The 14537-nt window shown below is 37.6% G+C and overlaps 2 protein-coding genes across 3 annotated transcripts in view; one reads left to right on the top strand and one right to left on the bottom strand.

Moving 5' to 3' along the window:
- LOC107688642 (adenosine receptor A2b-like) overlaps window positions 1–9946 on the top strand; it is a 12561-nt gene extending 2615 nt beyond the window's left edge. The window contains exons 2-3 of one of the 2 annotated variants that reach the window (XR_001634250.1): window positions 7152–8451; window positions 9407–9946. Coding sequence is in view for 1 of the 2 variants with exons in the window: in XM_016486354.1 (XP_016341840.1) it covers window positions 7152–7881 (730 nt within the window). In the remaining variant the exon portion in view is untranslated. Of the gene's footprint in view, window positions 1–7151; window positions 8692–9406 lie in introns of those variants that run through there. The other variant, XM_016486354.1, reaches the window with a different exon arrangement.
- A 3993-nt stretch (window positions 9947–13939) lies between these two features.
- The window catches only part of LOC107688637 (zinc finger SWIM domain-containing protein 7-like), a 30811-nt gene continuing 30213 nt past the window's right edge, over window positions 13940–14537 (bottom strand). Inside the window, exon 6 of the mRNA XM_016486353.1 lies at window positions 13940–14117. Coding sequence (XP_016341839.1) covers window positions 14001–14117 — 117 coding nt within the window. The 3' untranslated portion in view covers window positions 13940–14000. The remainder of the gene's footprint in view (window positions 14118–14537) is intronic.

The following is a 14537-nucleotide window of genomic DNA, read 5'->3' as shown; positions in this document are numbered from 1 at the left end:
TGAAATCTTTATTACAAGCAATCCTGCGGTTCATAAAGAACTTTGTTTTCCTACCTCCACGAGCGCCATCTATTATTGCCTTGTTTATCTAAAAGTGCTTTTTCCCTTTAAACCTAGCCAAAAGGCCACATGTGTTGACTGTAAAACACAGTAGACTTTAATAATATGCATTTATGGTGTAATTACTACATTTTCGTGTCACTCCATGTGCATATTTACTGCAAACAATGCAATATTACTTTAATTCAGCGCTTGCAGCGCAGCAATAGACTGTGTGAAAACGATCTCTGCACTGCTGCAGACGCACCGCTCCTGAACACTGCTGGACCACAACCGTGTGCAGGGTGAACGCTTTAATCCGTTAACATAGGGCTGGACAATAATTCAATATCAATATGTATCGCGATATAATTTTTTTCAATAACGGTGATATGATTTTTAAACACATTTCCGATATTTCGATATACATTACCAGTTTCCCATACATTGATTTATTTGTGCCGTTTGACTTCGTTGAATAAACATGAGCACAATTATATCGTATCGACCGAAATTAAGAAATATATCGTGATATCAATTTTGGCCATATCGTCCAGCCCTACGTTAACATGAGCGCGGAAAAAATATGCACCACCTATGCACTGCAAACGGAGTAATGTGAACCTGGCGTTATGCGTGTGTGCTGAGAGTGTGCATGAGTGTACAGTCTCCAGGAGAGCGCGCGAGCGCTGAATGGTTAAACACTGGCAAGAATAAAGTAATGCAATTTATAAACTTTAGTGACGATGTGACACTGCCTCGATTGTGCAAGTGACAATTCCTGTGTCAACTGTGCAGCACGCAGCTCGCTTATAGACAGACGCGATGTGTGGCGATTTGAAGCCATTTGTGTATTTTGAGAGAGAAAGAGAGAGCGCGCACGCAGTGATTCACTCACGCTGTTTGTGAAATTACATCTCACACGAGGGTTTCAAATTACTTTATAAGTTATTTAATGAAAAAATATGCATTATAATTATGTCACCCGCGCCGGACAGACTGAGACGGTGCCGCTGCATGTCGTGCCAAACCTCTTACGGCAGCATCATCAGCTTGAGATCGGCCTTTTTAGAGACCGCCGATCAAACATCCCAACGTGATTATCGGCCGATAGTGATCGGTAGCCGATCAATCGGAGCACCCCTAGTTTTTAATATACAACCAGATGCTTCTGAGATTTTTTTTCTTCAAAGGGATAGTTCATTTACTCTCCCTCATGTCTTTCCAAGCCTTGTATGACTTACTTTCTTCTATGGCTCACAAAAGTATCAAAATTCCAACATTCTTCAAAATATTTTCTCTTGTTTTCTGCAAAAAAAAGAGAAAGTCATACAGGTTTGGAATGACATGAAGGTTTGTAAATGCTGACAGAATTTTCATGTTCGGATGAACTACTCATTTAATGTTTTTTATCGAGTCATAAATAACTGAGAACAAAGTGGATTGATGAACTACTGATGCATTACAGGTCAACGTACTGATTTTTTTAAATAGTGGGGAAAAAATCCATTAGTGACACTGAGAATTTAGGACTACTAATCAAATTTCTTCGGCATTCCAAAGGAAGTGGAATGCTGTAATTGATGACTTTCTTTCTTCTGTGTAACACAAAAGAAGATAATTGATATAATTTTAACTGTCATAGAATGTTTTTGCCTTTATAATGAAAGTCAGTGGGGAGTTTTAGTATTTATTTCCATTTATTTCCTTCAGCTTGATTTCAATTAACAAAAATATTATTAGCATTTTTGTTTTAATTAACGATAATAACCCATGCCCCAGAAGAAAGTCATACATGTCATACCTTTCCCATTTTTTCCAACATATCTGGAATGCTGTTTTTTTATGTAGTGAACTATTGTTTTAATGCACCTGCTCACACGTGTTAAGAGCAAAGCCGTTGAGACCTTCTCCCTTTAGATCCATTGTGTCAACTGTTTTTACTTAAACTGGAGCCTGTTGGCAGAGCTCTGTGGTCTAAAGCGGAAGCGAGGCAGCTGAAGAATGGAAGGGTTAGAGGAGGGAGTTTTGTGTGGAATAGAATGAAGGGGTGAAAGAGAGAGAGATGGGGATGTTAGCGGGTTGTTGTCATGCCACAACTAATCCACTCTTTCCTCCATTCATGTGCCCTGAGAGTAGAGGAGAGCTGGCGTTGAGAAAGAGAAAAACGTGTTAAAGCTGAAAGAAGCGTCCAACAAAAGGAGACTGTGCTCTTGGAGCTAAATGCAATGACATCATGTGTCCTTGCATCTGGAGAAAGAAAAATTAGAGAATAGGCCTACGGATTAAATGTGCTACAAAAATGCCAAGGATGGAGAAAATAATCTGCACAACTAGAAGTTAAAGTAATGGCCTAGCAGTAAGTGCACATGCTCTTCATGTTGAGCCATGATACTGTCAATCCCTGCGCCCTTTAAAAAAAAAAAAGTAAATAAAAATTGATAAAAAAATTTTCAGATAACCAGCTCCTTAGAGGAGAGCTCCATCCATGTGTTCCTCTTGACAGGGTCCCTACACAGTGTTCATTGCTCTCTAGTCCCTGAGCACGGGAAATCTGTTGAAGTTTACTTCACTTTGGAACATTCATTCACGAGTTTGTTCTACGCCACTGCCTGCAGCGTCTTCACACACAGACAAAACTTACTAGAGTGTTTGAAGTATGACATAATGTACCTTTGTAAATAATTGTTGTTTGTCATTTCTCTGATCACAAATGCAGACAGGGTTTTATGTTTATGCAGCATGATGCAATGCAACTAAACGCGTTTCGTCGCACCGGCCGGGACACGGAATAATGTTCTTTTTAGCAGCATCATATGACCCCTTTAAATTCATGTGTCGCACACTTTAATGCCCTTTGAATGGAACATATAAGCTCCCTTCGAACTGGAATCATGACTTGCGTAATCATGCTTGCATAAGATAATGTAGTTCGTTACCTGCGGTCCAACATGATGTTATCTGTCAGTGCTTTCCCAACTCCCTCTATCTGTCACTGGGCCAGCATCACTGATGGCTGTGGCAGCCCAGGTCTTTCTGAGAAAGGTTGTGGTTGGTGTGATGAATAATGCACCTCAGGCATTAGTCACTTCAGTCCATCAGTAGAAGCAGAATCAGAGCTGTCTGAGGATGCCTGATGAAGAGCCTCCAAGTGAAAGCTTGAGCCATCAGTCACTTCAATGTTTATGTGAAGCTCTCTTCCCCTTCACTCGTTTGCCCTCTCCAACCTACTATATATACACAGTGACCTCAAGAAGTAGTTGAACACAAACGTTCATCAGATTTATAACATTATATACAAAACATAAATCTAATGGCTAGTGCAAAGAAATGATGCACAAGCTTTCGTCAGAACTTACTTTTTTGCAAAGATTTTTAACTAGCTGGTGTTGCAGTGATTGTTAGTGGATGTATGAAGTCAGTTCTCCTCAAGTTCACACAGGTGTCCTATCAGAGTAACCACAGGTGTAGCTCATCACATGAACAGCACTCTGAACATGATCTGCTTATGTATTGATGACAACTAGGGATGTTCATTTTAACCGTTTAACCGACCGTAAGACTTTTGACCGATTAATACAATCAGTTAAACGGTTTAAAAAGTCATTTAATTATTGATTTTTTCAGTAATTTATCAAAATATTTAAAAAGGTTTGCTGCATGGTTAAAATACCCTACGCGTATAAAAAAATTTGTTTTTTAGGGGGGGAAAAACATAAGTCGCGTATAAGTCGCATTTTATTATTTCATTCAGAAACAGGCCTAACGCCAACGCGAAATGTTTACAAACATTATAATAAACACTGTAAACATAGCTAGGCTATTTTAGTTCCCTCACTCCACAACAAATCCTTTCAATTAACAGTATTTAGAAAAGAACAAGAATTAAAAATATAAGAAGCTATAGCAATATAAACGACAAGCCAAAATGAATTCATTTAGGCTAAAACGAAACTGAAACCAACGTCGGGTCTCTCATTCCACACAAAATCAAATGTTTCTGTATTCGCAATGTATTTGAATGGCAAATTATTATTTATTATGTAAATGTTTTGCATAACATCACGGCGGTACTGTGATAACACTTAACGGCACAAATTGATGTGGTGTTGTTTTTTTTCCATATGTTTAACTGACTGTATTGTATTATGATAATGAACAGGCTGCATCGTCAAGGTAGCAACGCTTAACTGTGTGCGCGCATGCGGCGCCGGCGCAATCACTTGAATTCTTTCCTTCTAACAGTGGACACTACTCCTTTTAGTCCTAAAGCTAATCGGAATTGTAAAAGGTTTGCCTTTATTTGTGTACATTCACAATAAAAACAAATCTTTGTGCTTTTGTAAAATAAGCCTAAAGAAAAATAGGATGCCGCTTTCTGTCATCTGTTTCCTTTCGCGCAGCACAAAAATGAACCGAAACTCTGCTTACTAGGCTACTTGTTGCACAGTTTTTTCTTTCATTTTCTTAATTTATTACCGTATATAAGTAAAAAAATATGTTTCTCATATAGGCCTATTTATTCGTTATATAGCCTAGCTTTATTATGTTTTTCTCTGCTCGCAGAAGTGTTGCAGGTGCGTGATGTGATATGAAGACTAGAGCCCGACCGATATATCGTTTTGCCGATATTATCGGTTGATATGAGCCTGTCGATATTCAAACCACGTGTGTTACAACTAACACCCCGTTACTTTGTGCATCGCACTCATCGCAAGTTTATTGTTAAATTGTTAAATGCCCTTACATAGCTCTGTCACAATTATAAGTGTTTGATCACCACATTTGAGTGATCATTGCAAAAAATGTGTTTATGTATATATATTCTGTTTATGTCTATACTGTATTCTATATATAGTACCAGTCAAATGTTTGGACATACGAATGGGAAAGTGTCCAAACTTTTGACTGGTACTGTACTATAATATACACAAAGAATATCGGCCAATATATCGGTATCAGCCTTTTTTTTACTCCCTAATATCGGTATTGGCCCCAAAAAACCCATATCGGTCGGGCTCTAATGAAGACCATGTGAATCCTCATGTTCTGTTGTTTGCTGCTTTTTGCGCATGTAAAATTAATCCCCTGGAAACAAATGTTCGTATTTTTTAACAGGTCACAGACACTTATCCTTTCTAATTTAATTCAATTCTAATTTAAAATAATCTTGTCGGTTAACGAGCGTTGGTTGTCGGTTAGGAAAAATAACCGAAATGAACATCCCTAATGACAACCACAAAGCAGCCTTTTCTTTTTGTTAGTGTATTCATTTATTTTGAACAGTGCATCGGCTGTTTTATATGGAAGCCCTGCCTCAGAATAGATGATGCATATATTTTTTTTACTCTGAGGCCGAAAGTTTTTGCTATTTAATGAAATTAATATATAAACAGTGGGATCCAAAATTCTAGGAGCAAACTGAAATTTATGATTCAAAATGCAATTTAAACCTGGAAATAAACTAAGTTTTAGAATTTGGATTAATTTAAAGCAAAAATGTATGAAAGTCTGTTTTCACCACAGGATAAAAAACCTAAATAAAAAGATAATTGCAACTTTATCTCACAAAATTGAGAGATATAAACTCAAACTCAACTTTTTCCCCCCCTCACAATTCAGAGTTTACATCTTGCAATTTTGATTTTTGTCTCTGAATTCTGAGTTTACATCTTCTAATTATGTTTCCACCACAGAATAAAAAATAACGTTACTTTTTATCTCACAATTCCAACTTCCGAGAATTGTGAGTTTATATCTAGCAACTCTGAATTCTGATTGAGTGAGATATAAACTTGTGGGGAGGGGAGGGGGAGTCAGAAATGTGATGTAATAAGTTGCAATTATCTTTTTTTATTTATTTGTTTTTTAACCCATTGCAGAAACAAGCTTCCATAGAAATGTGTCTTAAAGGGTTAGTTCACCCAAAAATGGAAATTAGCCCATGAATTACTCACCCTCAAGTCATCCTAGGTGTATATGACTTTCTTCTTTCAGACGAATCCAGTCGGAGTTATATTAAAAATTGACTTTGATCTTCCAAGCTGTTTAATGGCAGTCAACGGGTGTTGCAGTTCATCAGTTCAAAAGAAGTGAAATAATGTGCATCCATCCATAATAAAAAAGTGCCTCACAAGGCTGCGGGGGGTGAACAAAGACCTCCTGTAGCGAATCGAAGCGTTTTTGTAAGAAAAATAACCATATTTAAAACGTAATAATCAATTTAATCTAGCTTGCCCTTACTGGTGTACACGGAAGCAGCTCCGGGCAGATGACGTATGAGGTCGGCTTTGTGCATGCACCGCTCAGAAGTGACGAACGTGGAAGCGCAGCGGAGAAATCAAAACAAAACAACGGTCACGAATTAGAAGTACAAAACGAGGATTTGTAAAGAAGAATGTCGCAGGATTTCGATATAGGCCAAGAGGAGACAACAAACGTTGGTTTTCACGAGACTCACCGGCACATGCGCAACGCTGAACTCATACGTCATCCGCCCGGAACTGCTTCCGTGTACAACTGTTGGCGCAAGCTACATTTAAGTGATTATTACGTTTTGAATATGGATATTTTTCTTACAAAAACGCATTGATTCGCTACAGGAGGCCTTTCTTCACCCCCCACCCCCCCCGGAGCCGTGTGAGGCACTTTTTATTATGGATGGCTGCGCTTTATTTCACTTCTTTTGGACTGATGAACTGCAACACCCGCTGACTGCCATTAAACAGCTTGGAAGATCAAAGTCAATTTTTAATATAACTCCGATTGGATTCATCTGAAAGAAGGAAGTCATATACGCCTAGGATGGCTTGAGGGTGAGTAAATAATGGGCTAATATCATTTTTGGGTGAACTATCCCTTTAATATGAAGAAAAAAAATATTCTGCAATATTTCTAGGTCACTAATAAAAAAAAGTAGATTTGTGACATTGATCATGTGGCTCTTTGTACAGACTAATGCAAGTAAATTCAAAATACAAGCATTTTTGCTAGTGATCTCAGACTTTTGGACCCCAGTGTATAGTGAACTTAGCCATCAGAAGACAAAATTTTAGCAAAGTTAAAATTTGCCAAGTTAATCATCTTTGTTCTACGTCCACTCATCTGCACAGGTATAAGGAGCTTGTCACAGGGAAAAGGGCAAGAGAGATCATTGCCATTTTATGGATCTTATCCTTCATCATTGGACTCATTCCATTCGTGGGCTGGAACCGTAAAGACTTGGCCTGTTCCAGAAACGAAAGCAGCTTTATACAGACCAGCAATAGCAGTGATGCCGCTCAGATGGAAACGGGCTTCTTGCAAAGCTGCTGCCTCGAGTGCTTCTTCGAGAACGTAGTGGACATGAGCTACATGGTGTACTTCAACTTCTTCGGTTGCGTGCTGCCACCTCTGCTCATCATGCTGGGCATTTACGTCAAGATCTTCACGGTGGCGCGTAAACAGCTACGTCAGATCGAGCTCAAATGCAGCGTGAGTAACGGTGAGAATCACCACCACAGCCTGCTGCAGCGGGAGATTCGTGCCGCCAAATCGCTCTCCATCATCGTGGGCTTGTTCGCTCTCTGCTGGCTGCCCGTGCACATCTTGAACTGCCTCACTCTGTTCTACAGCGAGCTGGAAAAGCCCATCTTTATCATGAACATCGCCATCATCCTCTCGCACGCCAACTCCGCCGTCAATCCCATTATCTACGCCTACCGCATCCAGGACTTCAGAGTCACTTTTAGGAAGATTCTGAACAGGCATTTCTTTTGTCGACGGGATGAGTTGTATCGCAGCTCCAATGGAAGCAGCCGTCACAGAGACCAGATTACAATGACCATCGACCCTCTACTTTAGATGTATTTGTCAAAATATATGAGAAATGTTTACAGACCAAAGAACTGCAAACAGCATGATCTTGTATTAAGATGATATCTAGCAGGGCCCACTTTTCATGAAGCCATTGTGGACACGATCGAACATTGTGAGGATTTAACATTGAACTGTGAAAAAAAAACTCTACCACTACAAATGTGGAAATATTGCATTTCAGATTGCATTTCCAAGCACTAAGAAACTTTCTCAGCAGCTTTGTGGTCAAGCCTTAGCGCAGGAATGAAAGCTAAGAGCGGTCGGTGAGCCTCTGAAGTGCTGAACTGAACCATGTATGAGAAACCTACACGAAGATCCTGTAGAAAAATAAAACCGTAATTTTGGGCAGCTTTAGTTAAATCTTTAATGATCTCTTGTCTGTAGAACAGCTCAGAGGAACAAGCTGAATTCATAAGGCACATCAGCTGAATACGCCACCATGGAACAAGGAACACAAAGAAACCGTTTCCGAATGCTTGAATGTATTAGTTTCTTTTGTTGCTTTTTTTTTTTTTACAGATGAGACGGCTGGTTTAGACGGCTCAGGAACATAAGGTAAAAGCAAATTTAAGAACCCATAATAGAAAGAAATCATAAAAACGATTTTGTGCACAGCCAAATATGAAAAATTACCCCACTTTTCAGTTTTTTCATCACTTCAAAAGGCACCACTTGTCCATTCACAGCTCAGTTAACCCAACCCAACCCAAGTTCATATGTGAGACCAAAATGACTCCCACAGATACACTGTACAGTGACCCCAATAGTATTTGGACAGGCTCACCTCAAAATGTGTTGCATTACATAACAAAAAGTGTCACAATACTCTGTCTGAATTTTTATTTCATATTGTTTTATAGTTTATAACTAAAAAACATAGCTATGTTTCTTTAAAATAAATGCCACCTTGATGTTTTGTTATCTAATGCAATTACATTCAGACATTTTTAAATGTTGCTGAAGTGTACAAATACTTTTTGGGTCAGTCTGTTACTAAATGACCATTACACTCTCTTTCTTGCATCTACACAATGCGTCCAAAACCTGAGACAACTAGTGAAAATACCTTTTTTATACTCTGCATTGTATTATCTTACTCATTATATTATCAGAAGTTGAGCTGCATGAACTTCTTAAGTTTGTCAAACCTGATGGTCATGTTCTCCAGTATGATTTGAAATGAACCAAGGAACATAATTGAGCTTCATTGAAAGAACATCTGATTGTTTATACAGACTCACATTATCAATGTCACTCATATACTTACTTAATATGCAAAAAAAAATAAAATAGTGCAGAACCTGAAATATTCATTTTATCTCAGGTTCTCTGTTTAAACTTATATTTTAAACTTTTTCAAAGAGTAGAAGAAAAACGTTCAATTTAGAACCTGTTTATTAGTTTAATTTAGATTTGAATCCCAGGTTTTCACTGTGGTCTGAGATGTTTGGAGCTCACTGTAATATCAGTGTCCTCAGATTTCTGATTTCTGTCTGCTAATGTGTCACAGCCCTTAGGAATCAGTTTGTTGTTGAATGTCTGACTGTGACAAACTACCCAGACCGAACCAACAGCAGCTGACCTGGAGCAAAGACTGTCTCCTCTGGAGAGAGATTTACAGTGTCACCACCAGAGCTGGACAGTTTATAACAATCTGTAGTGTCAATACTGCCACTCTCTTCTATTAATCACCAACCACCGTTACAGTATAACTACAGATCTAGAGAGAGGTCTGCTCTTCATTCATCAGTGCCTTTACTGGCTCATCTAGACTACATTTTGACGAATCGCAATTATGATTATAAAATGATTAAAGGCTCAGAGCTCTTGGCACAGTGATTAGAGCACATGCTCCTCAGACATTGAGCCTTGGAGATGTAGGTTTTAGTCATCCCATTTTAGAAGTAGGTTTCCTCATCCCAATCTCCATCTCTCACCAATTATTTCTCCCTCCACTATATGTCTGTCCAGTTAAATAGGCAAAATAAAGCTATATTTAGTGTGTCATCTTACACTTACATCTTACACTCCTTTTTTATGTCAGGTTATGCTTTAACCAGACCAAGTGTAGGTCATGTCAATGCCTTAAAACTCTTCTTTTATTGAGCATTGGTCATAAAAAGTTAAAGCAACATCAAACATTTTTGCACTTTTTCCAGTTTGGCTCGGTTTAAAAAACTTTATTGATGTTTGGATGGTTTATTCAATATTCAATGTCTTTTTGTGCATGTTTGATTGTTTTGGCATCAATTTTTTTTTTGCATTGTTAGGTTTTTATAATAAGTTGATTTTAGACTCAAGTCACTAGGTATATTTACATGCACTCATTTTTTGTAAATCGGAATGAATGCAATCCGATTTAAGATTCTGAAAGCTGTTTATATAAACCCTAAAAGATGCAATCTAATTCACATATTTGTTTACATGTGCATTACATGCATTCCACACAAAACTTCAGCGCACGCGCAGCGATCGGCCGCTCCGTTCAGAACTGAAGACACCGCGATAAAGTCACTGGAACTACAGTGAGCATCGTTGTGCTTTTTTTACCTTGATGACATAACCAAAAAGAAAGCTGTCAAAAGACTTTTTTTTTTTTTTACAACTAAACACAAACTTTTTTAGTAGTTTATAAGAAATAAGAAGTAATGAAACACACTCGCATCATGGCACTGCGCCGCACAAGGTGTTTTTGAAACTGACTCAAATACCCGATTCCGAGTTCCCTTTTGGGTGCATTTACACTGGCACAAAAAAAATCTGACACAGATCGGAATTTGTTGCACGTGTGTAAACACAAAAATCCACATGAGATCAGATTTTTTTCGCATCCGATCTGAGCCACTTCCAAATGTGGTTTTAAATCAGATACATATCCGATATCTGGACATCCGACCTACTTCTAAACACAAATATCCGATTCCCTGCAGAACTCCCAATGCGAGGGCGACATGTTTGCCCATAAAGATTGTGTTTTAATGCCGATGTGCTGTTTGCGCTTGCATTTTATTGAAATGGAAACTTTATATAGGTAAACAATTGTACATTCAGGAGCTGTTTTTCCACACCTGCCCCATGAATTATATAAAAACAACAGCTAAAAGCTACATTATATTTCTCAGCAATGAGGTGATAACTGATACTCGTATCGTCAAATCTCTGTGATGATACACCGTCGTATTGATGTATCGAACACAGCACTAGTGTGCTGTATGTGCTCGCATTTTATTTATATGGAAACTTTATATAGGTAAGAAATTGTACATTCAGGAGCTGGTTTTCAACCCCTGCCCCGTGAATTTTATAAAACAGCTAGAAAGCTACATTATATATCTCAGCAATGAGGTGATAACTTAGCAGTTTTTGTAATTAATCCAACAAGCTTCACTTGTTCGCAAACTTCACACTCGCTCGCGCGTTCTCTCTTTCTCTCTCGTTAATTAATTTGAATTAATTTCAATAAATATCATCTTGGCGCTACTTTATTTCACTAAAGAATTCTACCTCTAACGAGCTGCAGATAAAATAGCCTAACAAATGAAAATTACCGTTATTTTCTGTTATAAAAGATCGGATCTGTGCATTAAGACTTGCAGTGTAAATGCAGCCTTTGAATGGATTTTGGGTCTACAATTTTTTCAATCCAACTCATTGAGATCAGTTGAGGCGTTACCATGAATGCGTTTCAGTCCGACTTAGGCATTATAAACGGATTATTTGAGGGCATGTAAATGTAGCTATTGGTTTATTGGCTATCTGAAGCATTTTAAAAATAAGGACACATAACTTATGGTCTAACATGACCATAATTTAATCAGCCCACATTTAGAAGTCATTTTGAAATCAAGGGAATGTATGTATATGATTTTTTGGTCGTGAATTGTAACTGTGTCCAGGTGTGAAACTAGGGTGACCATATGTCCTCCTCCAGGACATGTCTGGGAAAAAGTGGATGTATGGTCATCCTAAAGTAAATCTGAGGGGATTTTTTTGTGTGTTTTTTTCCCCCATAACTGTGATGCTTGGCAGACATTTTGTCATTTACTTGATTTTTATTTCTGTAACCCTGTCCAGAGTGAATGTTCATTAGTCCAAATTCCAGCTCCTCATACTATACTTTTTGGGTGAACTATTCCTTTGGTACCTGACTCAAGCTGACAGATGCACTGATGTGTTTGTCCCTGACAGTGACATTCCTTCCCCAACCGCAGCTGTGCCAACGGTTTCTATTTATTGAGGGGAAGAAAGCCGTTCTTGAGCAGTATTTTGGTGTTTTGTAGTCTCTAAATGATGTAAATGTACAGATATTTGTTACTGTTTGCAAGGGCTAAAACTAAAGGAGTGAGCCAGACATTTTGGACATTCCAATAGAGACGAATCTGTACTGCACTGCAACTGTGTTAGCTGATGTTTTATTCCTTTACTGAAGTACTTTCTGTTGAAAGCAGTAAAACAAAAGGCCTTTTCTTAACCAGTCAAGTGCACCTGAATTTTATTCTTGCCTTTGGAGCAAACAGAAAAGAGTTTGTGCTTTTAAATGTGTATGTTTTTGATGTGTGTATTTGTCACTTATCTACATACACGGTGATGTTCTCTTGTATGTGTTGAAAGAAAATAGTTTCATGACAAAAACCTTTAGCATCAAAATGGAGTCTTGTTATTTAACATGAATAAATCTCTATGTATGGTGAATTATTTTATTAATAAAAGATGTTTATATATCTTTTGTGCCCTCTTTATATGAAAGTTGGACAGTTTTAGCTCAGCTCAACTGTGCTGCTGAATATCAGCAGCTGTTTATTCAGAACTAAAGTGTGTCTGTATGTGTGTGTTGTGAGAAACTGCACATGCAGCCTTTGTTCAAATAAACACACTTCTACCAGAGCCAAAGCCACAAAGTCCAAGAATCTAGCCGAGCTGATATACTGTTTTCATTCATTTGGCGGTTACCATATTCCAGTTCCCTAAATTATAAACACTAATAATCTCATTATTAAATACCACATTCTCAAACACTTAAACACACTGCAAAAACTGATACTTAGTTTATCTACAGTTTGCCATCCATAAATGTGCAGAATCTAATACAATATGAATTGTACACAGACCGAAAATGTAACCAGTGTCACTGTCAAGCAAGCACTAGTCAGGTTGTAAACTTTGCACAATGCAATGTAGGTTTCTATTTTCCATTGCCAAACCCTCCGCTGAATATGGTGGAAGTAATATCTTACAGGATGACAGATGAGGTTTGGATACGCAATCACACAAAACGTGGAAACTGAAATTGACACATATATTATATCAGCATAGGTGGAGAAAGACACATTACATATCCATACATCTATTTCAGTATGTTCTGCTTTCTGTGTTCTTTCTCGTTTCATTTTTAGTATTTAAATTAGCAAAACCTCTTCCTTTAACTTTTCGATTAAAAAAGATACCTTGTGAATATTGTAACAAAAAATCCTTATAAAGAGCCATGTTTTGACCACAGGATGTTTACAACAGAATTAGAATTACAATAAGACTACAACAGAATAAAGGCAAAATGTATACTGTATATTAAATGCTAAATATACAGTAAATGCAAAATATATACTGTAAAAAACAACTTATGACATTCATTTATTCTTTTTAGAAAGCATGATAAAATACAGCTACTTGAATGTTTAATAGTTCAAAACTATCCTTGTGGTCTCATAGTTGGTTGCTGAGAGTCAGTCAAGGGTGCCGAACCTTCAAACAAACGGAAACTCCAAAAATAAATGCCATCGTGCTCAATGAACAGATGTACATTCTCTGGCAACTGATAAAGTATTTTGCATACACAAACATCTGGTATTTAGAGACATAGCTCTGCTTATTTATTTACTTTCACAGCAATGTTTAATATTCTACGACAGATCATCTCTCTTTAAAAAAAAAATACTGGGTTTTAATTTAAATACACATTTCCCAAAAGATGAGTCCATTCTAAATTTGAGTTGAATTACTGAAATAAATGAACACGACATTCTAATTTATTGAGATGCACCTGTAGATATCTAAATTCCTGCACGGGTGTTCTAAGCAGAGTCTCTCTCTACTCCAGGATCAGTTATTTATGTGCTGGCCTCAGTTTGCCCTGAGAGAATGTGGGTCATCTGCTGATCTGAGACCTGCTCCTGCTGCCACAAACCCATGGCCTGACTCAGGCAGGCAGCCAGGAGGTGCTTACACTAGAGAACACAGATACACAAAACAGTTCAATCATGCTAAAAACAGAGCTTTGATTTGGCTGAAAATAATATTACATAAATGAGCTATTCTCACACTAGTTTGGTTATACACTCTCAGAAAAAAAGGTACAGAAGCTGTCACTGGGGTGGTACCTTTTCACAAGGCACACCTTTGTACCTAAAGAGTCCATATTGGTACCTTAAAGGTACAAATTAGTACCTAAAATAGGGCTGGGCGATGCAGCTAAAAAATGTATCAACGATATAAAGTTTCATATCGTTCGGTATCGATAATTATTGACAATTTTTTATAACCTTTTTTAAAGCAGAGAAATAGAAAAAAAAAAGTTTACATTTAACCACTGTATTTTTAAATTAACCCAATTTATTGAGACAAACAACAAATATTTTTAGTTTTAA

This window comes from Sinocyclocheilus anshuiensis, unplaced genomic scaffold (genome assembly GCF_001515605.1).
Source record: "Sinocyclocheilus anshuiensis isolate Anshui unplaced genomic scaffold, SAMN03320099.WGS_v1.1 scaffold805, whole genome shotgun sequence".
Lineage (NCBI taxonomy): Eukaryota > Metazoa > Chordata > Actinopteri > Cypriniformes > Cyprinidae > Sinocyclocheilus > Sinocyclocheilus anshuiensis.
This window is presented reverse-complemented; position numbering and strand designations above follow the sequence as displayed.